The following is a 12,032-nucleotide window of genomic DNA, read 5'->3' as shown; positions in this document are numbered from 1 at the left end:
GTGGCGGGCTGCAGTGTAGGTCATAAACCCCGCCTCCTCCATGTTAGCAGATGGGACACGGAACAAATTAAAAAGTTTAAATACAAATTCTTATCACGCTGACGTATGTTCAAGTGTTCAAGTCTCAGATCAATTTGGTTTGATGGTATAAAAACATGCTGAGACGTCTTGATTGACATCTGAGACTGACTGACGATTGGTTGAGCCTGTTTATGGGCGGGACCCTGATGTAGACGCTTTAAACATTTTTATTTACAGTCCCTGGTTTAGTTACTTTATTTTGACATCAACAATAAAGTATACATCAGAAAATAAATCCTGAAATCTATGAAGTCCTTTGTCTGAAGGTTCCATGTTATTTGGTGGAATATGAACAACTGCAGATATTAATAAACGTACAGGTAATCGTGTTGTTTATTGTCAGAGGGTTTTAATGTTTGTGTTTCCATCAGGACTCAGTACTTCAGAGACAGCATCACCTTCATCCACGAGTCTCGCCTGAAGGGAGAAGGCTGCCTGGTTCACTGGTGAGGGAAAACTTCTTAAAGGTTTAGTTCTCTTCTTTCAGGAAAATGTAATATGCCATAGATATTTAAAGTTTTATCAACAGAGCCTTTGTTATTAATTTCAAATCAGATCCTAATACGTCACAGATGACAACTGATATTTGTGAGAATTTGTCTTGAACTGAGAACCATAAATTACATTTTCATTTTCAGCCACAACAAAAGCCTCCCTGACAAAAACTTCACGCTCTCATTGTTAATTTCATCATCTTTCATTTTCTCTGGTATCAAACGACCAGATTCTGACATTTAACCACAGCTCGGGGGGGAAAAAACGCTGGTTTCACTTCTTAGTTCACTGGAGACGAGAATCTCAGAAACCTAATGTCCTGATTATCACCACCAACCCGGAGCTGTGTGTCCTCAGCGTGGCGGGCGTGTCCCGCAGCGTGACCCTGGTGGTGGCCTACGTCATGACGGTGACGGGCCGCGGCTGGGTGGAGGCGCTGGCGGCGGTGAGGGCGGCCCGGCCCTGTGCGGGGCCCAACCTGGGCTTCCTGAAGCAGCTGGAGGAGTTTGAAAACATGGAGCTGAAAGAAGTGAGTGACAACCGGGGCGGGGGGCGGGGGGGCGGGAGGTCAGAGGTTACAGGTGATACCGGCCCCGAGGTCGTAAGGTCGCGATGAGGTTTAACGCTGATCCTCAAGGACGAGTGTGAAATATCTACCTGTGTGTTTATTTATTTACGTGAATAAATATGGAAACATATGTGGCTCATCAGATTCCTCCCCCGCGGCTGCAGGTTAAAGCAACACTGTGTAGTTTGACTGAGGAGCAGCGCCCCCTGTGGCCACACGTGGGGAAGACGTCTGTTTGGCTTTGTTCATATATTTTTCTGCAGTTTTTACGTAAAAACTATCGAAAACATTTCAACCAAACTTTTATGTGGATTAAAGAGCAGATCCAGGATTTTGGACATTCTTCCACTTTTATCTGTTCTTTTCAGGGAATAACACAGTTTGAAACTATGATATATACGTTTCATAACAAATAATTAATTTTGTTTATCACGCCACTTCCTTTTTTTCTTAGCTCTACTATCAGAACTTGTAAAATTGCTCAGACTCTAACTTGTGACCTTTTGGTTCTTGACTTTACGGTGGAATCTGGATTTATCTGTTTATTCAAACAACCCAGTGTGAAGTTGATAAAGATTTGTTATCGTCTGATATTTGAAGCTGTTGTTGTTGTTTACTGACTCAGTGAACATCTGGTTAAACTACAGACGTCACCAGGACTTAAAACTTCCCTCCTCTTTACTTCACCTCAGCCGGACACTGGTTTGATCTGGTTTGATCTGGTTTTCACTCTTTCTTTCCGTCTCCAGTACCGGGCGTCGTGGAAGGAGCGGTACGGGAATCAAACCTTCAACGACGAGGAGGAGCTCGCCGCTCTTCTAACCCGGAAGTCCACCTGCAGCAGCAGCGACACCATAACGACCAGCATCACTCCGGCGGCGGCCACAAGTCGAACCTGATCACAAACCGTCTCCTCTCGGCCGAGCTGGAGCAGCCGAGGACCGAGGGCCCGGGGGCGCTGACCTTTGACCTCACCGGGACCAGAGCGGCGGCCTCCACGCTTCAGGGTCGATCCTGCAGAGAGAAACCAGTAGAACCAGTAGAACCACTCGGGTTCTGTGGGAGAAGTCCGGTCCCCGACCTGGTGTTGAACATTGTTCTAACAGAGACACTCTGAGGTCATGTGACGAGGGGATTTTTCTTTAATGTCCTCGTCTCTTGTCCCCTTCGTGGTGTCCTCGCCACTAACTGTCAAAATAACACGCTCGGGCAGTCAAGCAGGACAACAAGGAAACATACAGTCCACAGTGTGAGCGCACGTTCAGCCCCCCCCCCCCCCCCCCCCCCCCACTCAGTTCTGTAATGCTGTGTCTCTTACTTGAATTATGAGTATTAGTTTCTGCACAGAGTGAAAGACGTGAATCTCTTGATCTCACGGCTTCTGAGGATAAAGGTTTGTTTGTGTTGTTGGGAAATCGACAATAGAAACTGAATAAACAAAACAAAACACAAATATCAACGATTCACACGAAAATTAAACATGTTCATTTGTTTTAATTATGAATCAACATGAGAGTTTGTTCATCAACTTTCAGCAGCGAGTGTTCACTGGAAAATCTACAATTTAGATCTGAAGGGGAAACTGATTATGAACAAGAAAATAAAAATATATTATTAAGATCAATATTTTAAATCTTTGGATAATTTAAGGTCTTTACACTTTTTATTTACTGATTGAAATAATAGTTCTTTGGTGGAACTCGTGGAAGAATTAAGGTAATTTAAATAAAAGTAAAAGTACAAAAACCACAAAGTGATAATACTCATTATATATATTTTTTAAACTGTAGCTCTAACTCAGCTACAACAGTATAATCATGTTTAATCAGCACTGACAGTCATAATATAATTTTATAATATGTTTTTATTTCAGAATTAGGATTTCTGTCGGTAAACAAGTATTATTTTGTAGTATTAATAATATTCTGAGACCAGTTCGACCTGAAAACTACTTTCACCTCATTTTGTTTGTATAAAGTTTGTTTAGTCCAACGAAGACAAAACCATGAAAGTGAATCACACCTAAAATAAAATACAATATTAAACTGCTGCTTATCATAATGCTCCATTAATAAAAACCCTCACATACCTGAAGTACTTTTCTTAGTTTAGCTTAGTTTTATTCAGATACTTTACATGAATATGAAACTATTGTACGTTTCCTTGTCAATGTTAATCCATCCATCAGATTTATCACATCAGATTTATGATAGTTTCATCTTGTTTATTTTCTATGACGTGTGAATTGTGTAAAACTGACAAATAAAGATAATTTATCCATAAAACTGAGGAGCCTCGAATACTTTTATACCAAATACTAATTTGATAAAGATGGTGATGCTTCTACTTGTTGTACTTTTACTCAAGGAAACGTTTAAAATATGAAGTTTTAAATTCAGAAATTGATTCTTCTTCCAGTGTATTTCGTGGTTGAATCTAGAATCCAGATTATATCTATAATCTATAATCTAATATAGTCAGTGGACCCGTGATAATCAGAACCTCCTCCAGTTTGTCTCTGTGGCTCCGTCACAGTGATTCTCTTGAATCTTCCTGTGGGAACTTTTCGATCTGGTCCACGAGCTTCTCTTCGTGAAACGTTATCACTTCAGAGAAATGTTTTCGTCTCCTCGACAGAACTTTCCACGCGCGCGCGGTCGTGTCACTTCTGATTTACTCCGGCAGGGTTTCCCCTCCTCCCTCCTCCCCTCTCCTCCCCCTCTCCTCCCCCTATCCTCCCCCGCTCCTCCCCCCGGGCGTCTTACCTCCGTGCGCCCTGGAGGATGGAGGCGGGTCCCCGGCTGCAGCAGGTGCGTCCTCCGGCCCCGGGTCTCCACCCCCCCCCCCCCCCCCTGCCTCGGGCTGGAGGATTTAAGCGGCTCCTCGGTCACGATGAGGACTTTCTGACTTTCTGACACTTTGATTGATTTCTGAAGTTTCTCGGGTTTCGAGTTTCACAGGTAAGAGGCGTCAGGGCGCACGGGCACATCTCTGCGGGGGGGAGCCGGGGAGCGAGGCGGTGGGTGGCAGATACACGATTTAACCTGGACACACACACACACACAGACACACACAGACACACACACACTGCAGCACCTGACAGCAGACCTGTTCCGTGCGTGTGGACAGACATGAACGCCGAGCTGGATTACGGAGGCTCCACGAGCAGCGGGAACGGGAAGCTGCGCCAGTGGCTCATCGAGCAGGTGGATACTGGGAAGTACCCGGGGCTGGTGTGGGAGAACGACGAGAAGAGCATCTTCCGGATCCCGTGGAAACACGCCGGGAAGCAGGACTACAACCGGGACGAGGATGCCGCGCTTTTCAAGGTACGAGCCACGCGCCCGCGTGCGTAAAGAAGCACGTGACTGTCAGAGGAGCAGCGGTGGAAAAGGAGAAACAGATGAAAAATGAGAAATCAGCTTTTCAATCATACATTATTTCTCTTTTAATACGTTCACGTGTTGAACCAAAGTAAAGAACTTTACGCACGAAGTCTGCAGAGGCTGGAACTTATGGATTCATGACATAAAATATAGTTTTTAAAAGTTAAAACGCTTTAAAAAAACTGGAGAAAATGTATTTGTCCAAAAATTACTAATATTTAACACTGTTACCTTCCACCTTTTATTTCTTATTCTATTCACCAAGCACATCTGGATAATAGTTTATTTTGAAATGCTTCTTTTTATCTTGCGAGGGGATTTCTGTGTTTCTTTTAAGTTGTGTCATGATGTATTTCATATTTGATGTTAAGCACTTTGAATCAAATCAGAATCAGGAATACTTTATTGATCCCAGAGGGAAACTGTGTTTGTTACAATCGCTCCGTGCAAGAATATAAAAATAAGCATATAAAGATTTTAAAATAAAATAATAAAACATAGTATGTGAGTTAAGTTGTTGTAGAAATATAATATATTCTATATCCTAGAGGTAAATTTGGTAGAACCTCTAACTATTGACTTTCTGCCTCCTCTACCTCCATGAGAGCCGAGAGGCTGCGCACATCTCACACGTTCCCGTTAGAAAACACGTTATTCCAGATGTTCAGTTGATATCAAACCTGCAGCTCGTTGCACATCTGCCGGCTGCGCGGTCCCGTGTGTTCGAGCCCGCATCTCTCCCGCGGGTAGAGACCGCAGCGTGTTCTAACCCGTGTACCGGGCTCTCGTCCGCAGGCCTGGGCGCTGTTCAAGGGCAAGTTCCGGGAGGGCATCGACAAACCGGACCCCCCCACCTGGAAGACGCGGCTGCGCTGCGCCCTCAACAAGAGCAACGACTTCGAGGAGATGGTGGAGCGGAGCCAGCTGGACATCTCCGACCCGTACAAGGTGTACCGCATCATCCCGGAGGGCGCCAAGAAAAGTCAGTGCCCCCCCCCCCCCCCCCCACACACACACACACACATATGTATCCCACTACATATCATATCAGAGACTTTGTGATAAACTTCGGTTTTGATCTGATCACATCTGGAAATTCTCTGATAAAGGTCACAAAGTTCTCAGAGTTCTAATGAACAGTTTGAAAAGTCAAACGTGTAAACCACAGTTTGAGGTCAAGATGTCATCACCACAGGAGGAGCCGTCTAGCAGGAGGACAGTCTGTCTGTATGTCTGTCTGTCTCTCAGGACCTGGACAGGGGGACAGTCCTCTAAGTCTTTTCTGTGTCTGTCTTCCAGGACCTCGACAGGAGGACAGTCCCCTGAGTCCAATGGGCTTCCAGGTCCACCCCTACCCGGCTCTGCAGTCTCAGGTGAGGAGGATTCACAGACTCATTAACTACAGAGCTGGGTGACTTAATAATACTAATAATAACTTGATTTATATAGTACTTATACAGTAAAACACAGTTTACAAAGTGCAAGGAAAGTAAATATTAGAGATATAACAATCAGCAGTCATTCGCCCCCTGGTGGCTGGCTGCAGGACATGTCACAACCAAGCCTCCTCCATGTTAGTGGATGGGACGTTAAAGTTGTTTTTTGATATTTCAGGTCATACACTGAGGATTTAATCTGGAGAATAAAACTTTTAATTTCAATATAAACTCTCATTTGTTATTAACCATTTATTTATCGTTATAGGATTTAAACTCCTCATCTCATTAAAACGCTCACAGATGTGAAACTAAATACAGTTTAATTAAGAGTAGGATAAATAATACGCAAGCAATATTACAAAAATGAGAAACTATATATAAATATATATTTTTGCAGAGCGTTAAAAGTATTTGGGGGTTTGAGGTGAATCAGGTGAAGGAGTGGTTTGACTCATATCAACTTCATGTGTGTGTCTGTGTGTAGACGCCTCAGTACATGATGTGTGTGTGTGTGTGTGTCTGTGTGTAGATGCCTCAGTATATGATGTGTGTGTGTGTGTAGATGCCTCAGTACATGATGTGTGTGTGTGTAGATGCCTCAGAACATGATGTGTGTCTGTGTGTAGACGCCTCAGTACATGATGTGTGTGTGTCTGTGTGTAGATGCCTCAGTACATGATGTGTGTGTGTGTGTGTGTAGATGCCTCAGTACATGATGTGTGTGTGTGTGTCTGTGTGTAGATGCCTCAGAACATGATGTGTGTGTGTCTGTGTGTAGACGCCTCAGAACATGATGTGTGTGTCTGTGTGTAGACGCCTCAGTACATGATGTGTGTGTGTCTGTGTGTAGATGCCTCAGTACATGATGTGTGTGTGTCTGTGTGTAGATGCCTCAGTACATGATGTGTGTGTGTCTGTGTGTAGATGCCTCAGTACATGATGTGTGTGTGTGTGTGTCTGTGTGTAGATGCCACAGTACATGATGTTTGTGTGTGTGTCTGTGTGTAGACGCCTCAGAACATGATGTGTGTGTCTGTGTGTAGATGCCTCAGTACATGATGTGTGTGTGTCTGTGTGTAGATGCCTCAGTACGTGACGACACCCGAGTGCAGTTGGAGAGATTTCTGTCCGGAGCCGACGTCGGAGCTGCCCTTCTCCCAGTGTCCCTGCCCCCCCCGCAGCCTGTCCTGGCAGGGCCCGTCCATAGAGAACGGTTCGATGCCGCATGTTCACACACTTCACACACACACACATTAGCGTCCGGGGCGGTTGTAGTAACCACCTGAACTTGTGTGCGTCTGACAGGTTACCAGCTCCGAGCGTCCATCTACTCGTACGGCCCGGCTGACGCTCAGGCTCCGCCCCCCTTCTCCCTGGACGCTGGCATCAGATCAGCCGAGGCCGTTTCAGGTGAACTCTCATTTCTGCTTCTCTCTGTCTGAACGGATCCTAACTCTCTGAGGAGAGGAGGGGACTTCTGTGTGAAACCAAAGTTCAGTCAAAGAGCTCGATCGATTTATTGATCAGACGATAAATCGATCGGTTTGTGGGCATGAAAACTTTTGTTCTAGAGAATAAACATGTGCATTCAGGATTATATATCTATATTTTTTACTTTTATTTCCTTAGAATTGATGAAACTTTAAAATATCAAAGTTCAGTTACATTTCCTTGACATAAGGGTTTGATAACAAATCTTATGGATCAGACAATAATCCTGAATATTTATATAAACCAGTAAAGATTCATGTAAGGTTGAATTTGCTAAGAACCTGAACCTGATGTGTTTATATGACACGTTTGAAGTTCAGTGAGACGTTAGAGATAAATCCACAAATGAGAAAGAAAACATCAACAGATGAAAGCTTCAGAATGTAAATATGAAAAGTTTAATACCTCCTCTTCCTCCTCTTCATCCTCCTCTTCCTCTTCCTCCAGACTTCCGCCTGCACGTGTCCGTGTACATGCGGGACAGCCTGGTGAGGGAGGTGACCACCTCCAGTCCGAAGGGCTGCCACATCACGCCCTGCTCCCCAGAGGAGAAGCTCAGCCTGATGCCCGGAGGCCCCGATGTGGTCCCCCTGCCCGTGGACACCCTGTCGGCCCCCAGGAGGACGGAGGACTGTCCCCCGAGCCCCCCGTCCTCCCTGGAGAGGGGGGTGTTACTGTGGATGGGTGCGGACGGCCTCTACGCCTGCAGGCTGTGTCAGAGCCGGGTGTACTGGCAGGGAGGACCGTCCCAGTACGGGGACAAGCTCAACAAGCTGGAGAGAGACGTCACCTGCAAACTGCTGCACAGCCAGGACTACCTCACAGGTGAGACGGGGACGAGTCAACGTCTGTCTTTTAATCACTGGAGAACTTCTTCAAATGTCTCTGTGTCTGATCAACGGCCCACAACCAAAACACACATAAAGATATTCAACTTAAAAAGATGTTAAAAACTCGTCATGTGACTTATTAATCTTAATAAACTAAATGTTTAGACGACTGATATTTTAGATTTTGAACAATTTGGTTCAGATCCTAATAGAAACCTGGATCCAGGGAACTTACATGTGGTTTCATTAGGGAACCGTTGGGTCGGACATGAGAAACAGGTAAATGTGTTAAATATAGATTATTATATAGTTAAAGATTATTAAAGTGCCGCAGACTTAAAGAAGAATCTGTGGTGATTCTGGAACCAGCTGCTGAACAAGTGGAACATCTCATTAATCCACTTTAAGAGAAAAGAGATGTGTCACTCAAATACAACATTAATACACAAACTAACAGTGAGTGAGAATAAAACGTCAAATCTGTGTTTGTGGCTTTGGGGAAAGTTTCTGTAAAACTCTTCAGATGAATACAGATATCCCCCCCCAGCTCAGATAGAAAAGTTCAGAGTAGAAATTGATGATGTCACATGTCACATGACACATCATCCCCGCCCACTCGCTGCTCTCTCCAGCTGCCTGACAGCTTCTTGTATTTGCATGATGTGACCTGGACTTTCCACACGAATCAGCCCAAAGGTCACGACCTTCAAATCCACTTCTCCTGAACTCATTTGAATCAGAGAAACTTTTATTGTTTGACTTCACGGTTCCATCTCTGGTGTGTTTTCCCTCTGGAGCAGAGCTGCAGAGCTTCGGGCTCCACGGCCGGCCGCTGCCTCGCCTGCAGGTGCTGCTGAGCTTCGGGGACGAGTGTCTGGACCCGCAGAGACAAAGACGCACACTCAGCGTCCAGGTGAGGAAGTAACACAACTTGTATTCCCCCTCAGAGATCAGATTAAAAAGGAAACGGCTGAAACGAGAAACATTTCCACATCAGTGATCATGAAGAGGGGGAATCAGGCTGATCCACACATCTGTTAAAACAATGATTCAAAGCTGAAAGCTCTGGAAACAGAAACTAACTCGGACCTTTGAGCTGCGATCAAGTCAGAAGTGAATTTAAATCTATGTTTCACTTTTCAAACCAACTTGTAAAACCCACTTCTACTTTTTAAAGATAGAATTTCCCCTGAAAAGTCTTCAAATGACGACATCACTTGTGATCCTCAGAATCCAAAATGTTTCCAACAAAGTTCAAACCCAGAGAAATGAAAACTTATTAAGCCAGTTTGAACTTATTGTACTGGTCACGTGAATAAAACTTTATCACATGACCTCGTCCGTGAACATGAGCCGCACCTCAAGACAACAACTCCCATGATCCTTCGCTGCTTCATCTCATGATCGGCCTCTTGTCATAGTTTTGATTAAGTGACCCCTAGAGGCCGGAGTTCCACATTGGGCCTTTTAGATGTTCACAACCTGGAGCCAGTCCCCTGACCCGTCTGTCTCTGTCTGTCCTGCAGGTGGAGCCACTGTTCGCCCGGCAGCTCCTGTACTACGCCCAGCAGCCGGGCGGCCACTACTACCGCAGCTACGACCTCCCGGGGGTCCAGGACCACTTCAGCAGCTCGGAGGAGTTCCAGCGGGTCACGCACCATCACCACCACAGCAGCAGCAGCAGCAGCAGCCTGCAGGAGTGAGCGCCCCCTGGAGGACACACGTCCCCTGGAGGACACACGTCCACACGAGGCAGCGAGCGAGTCTCTGAGACCAGAGGACGAACCTGGACAGTTTGACACATGAGGATGAGGTTGATGGACATTTAGTGACAGTTATTGTTTGACCCGTACAGATGTGTGTGTGTGTGTGTGTGTGTGTGTGTGTGTGTGTGCATGTGGTTCTCTTTTTCTCTATTTTTGTGCGATCATTTATTTCTTTTATACTTTTTTAAACAAAACAGAAATGACAGCTCAGGTGATTGTAAATAAAAGAAAATAAACTGTATGTTACATTTTTGTGCCTTAAATAAAAAAATTGTTATTATTCACCTTTTTGCCGAGAGTTTTGTTTTTAAAACCGAAACATAAAGAAACAATCTGTGTTTTACAGATTTTGTCATATTGAGGTTCAACATGTTAAAGCTTCACTATGTCACTGTGCACCAGCGCCCCCTGTAGACACAACTGAACACTGGATATTACCCATGATCCTCTGCTTCCTGAACCTGAAGAGCTGCAGCTGTAACAACAATTCTTCACATATTTAAAAAGTTTCCTGCTGAATATTAGAGATAAACTGTTAATAATTAATATACTTATAATTCTGTTGAGACTTTCACAATTATGGTTGAATTAATGTGCCTGGTTGTTTATGAGAGAAACTCGATCTCTTGACTTGCAGATCTGATCTGAGGTTCAGGTTTCAATGAAAGTTCACATTTCAACAAATGGAGCAAAGAGTGACGACCTGTGTTCATAACGTCAGTGTGTGTCTGTTTGTGTGTGTGTGTGTGTCAGAGCAGGAAGTGTGCGTCAGCTGCAGGATGAAGCTGGTTAATCAAACAGCTCTTTATCACAAACAGCGTGATGACGTGACGAGGGGAGCCGGCGAGAGGAAGAGGTCGGTCGACACTTTCCGCGCTGAGGAGAAAGAGGCTTCCTGGTTTCTGCTCATAGATCAGAGTCTCGTTTCCACTTCCATGGAAAAACTATCACAACAACAGAAAAGCCACAAACACACGTGTCGCTGCTGAGAATCAGTTTCACGAGAAGACGAGAAAAAGATAAAATCACTCGAGGACTTTTCTCTGAAAACCACTGACCTGCAGACAGATGTGAACAGAACACGAGAGTTATGATCTTTATTATGGATCAAAACAAGTGGACAAAATGTAAGAAAACATGTTGTGGGATTAAATTAAAGAAAAAGTTGATGTTTTAAAAGGTAAAAATTGATAAATTTGAGACAAATATGTGAAATAATGTCCTGAACGAGACAAACGTTATGAAGTTTGTTCATAGAAACTATTATTTCAGGTCCCAGTGTGATTGGTTGTTTGTTCATTTATGATCTTAGTTATTGTTTTTACTTTATTCAGTAAAGAACTGAAATCAAACATTTCACTCTAGCACTTTTAACTAATTCACACAAAACAGAGGAACATTTATAGATTCCAAATTATTAATATCAAACAATAAAAAGCAACAACATATTGATCAGTGAGTATTTCTCCTGAACCTGATTCATCTTCTTCCTGTTTCATAAAATCCATTGTTGTCAAATTATAACATTAAGACATTAACTCCTCTGATATTATTCTGAAGAAAACAATAACCGAGTGTTTCCAGAGTCATCGTGAATCACATGGACACAAATATTTACTACATTTATTTATAGTTTGATAATGATAATAGCAGATCATCAAAACTCCAGTTTTTCAGGTGTCACCTCGAGAGCAAACATCTTTTTTTACATTTGAATAGAAAACTGAAATTGGACTGAGTCAAATGACACAAATCTCCAGAGTCACAGAGTTTCTGAACGTCTGTCCAGCTGCTCGACAACATCTGGGTGAGACTCAGTGAATCTTCACAGCTTCTCACATGTGACAGATTCTTCTAACTCAGAAATGAGATCACAGAGGATGTTCCTCGTCCGTGATGGAACAGAGTTCTGCTGAATTAAAGTTAAATAAGGATCTTTTTTTAGAAAACTCCCTCTGAGCTCTGTTACTGTAAAC

At 43.9% G+C, this 12,032-nt stretch overlaps 2 protein-coding genes across 2 annotated transcripts in view; both read left to right on the top strand.

Annotated features, from left to right (window-relative positions):
• Positions 1-2,043, top strand: part of LOC128448035 (dual specificity protein phosphatase 22-B) — a 10,446-nt gene extending 8,403 nt beyond the window's left edge. The window contains exons 6-8 of the mRNA XM_053430556.1: positions 453-527; positions 934-1,105; positions 1,894-2,043. Coding sequence (XP_053286531.1) covers positions 453-527; positions 934-1,105; positions 1,894-2,043 — 397 coding nt within the window. The remainder of the gene's footprint in view (positions 1-452; positions 528-933; positions 1,106-1,893) is intronic.
• Positions 2,044-4,000: 1,957 nt separating this feature from the next.
• Positions 4,001-10,287, top strand: LOC128448139 (interferon regulatory factor 4). The gene is made up of 9 exons (XM_053430705.1): positions 4,001-4,104; positions 4,274-4,473; positions 5,326-5,512; positions 5,830-5,903; positions 7,050-7,182; positions 7,275-7,379; positions 7,908-8,285; positions 9,091-9,203; positions 9,817-10,287. Exons 2-9 carry the CDS (start codon positions 4,276-4,278, stop codon positions 9,991-9,993), a joined length of 1,365 nt encoding a protein of 454 aa, XP_053286680.1. The 5' UTR covers positions 4,001-4,104; positions 4,274-4,275; the 3' UTR covers positions 9,994-10,287.
• The last annotated feature ends 1,745 nt before the right edge of the window (positions 10,288-12,032 follow it).

This window comes from Pleuronectes platessa, chromosome 9, assembly GCF_947347685.1.
Source record: "Pleuronectes platessa chromosome 9, fPlePla1.1, whole genome shotgun sequence".
NCBI classification, from domain to species: Eukaryota; Metazoa; Chordata; class Actinopteri; order Pleuronectiformes; family Pleuronectidae; genus Pleuronectes; species Pleuronectes platessa.
Note: the sequence above shows the minus strand (reverse complement) of the source record. Positions and strands in the feature narration are given on the sequence as shown.

What these genes read in the sequence shown, in the direction of transcription:
- LOC128448139 (XM_053430705.1), top strand. Translation starts at nt 4,276, where the DNA reads ATGAACGCCGAGCTGGATTACGGAGGCTCCACGAGCAGCGGGAACGGG. An exon ending in AGGATGCCGCGCTTTTCAAG is followed by an intron (nt 4,474 to 5,325) that starts GTACGAGCCACG and finishes TCTCGTCCGCAG; the next exon opens with GCCTGGGCGCTGTTCAAGGG. An exon ending in CAGCCAGGACTACCTCACAG is followed by an intron (nt 8,286 to 9,090) that starts GTGAGACGGGGA and finishes CCTCTGGAGCAG; the next exon opens with AGCTGCAGAGCTTCGGGCTC.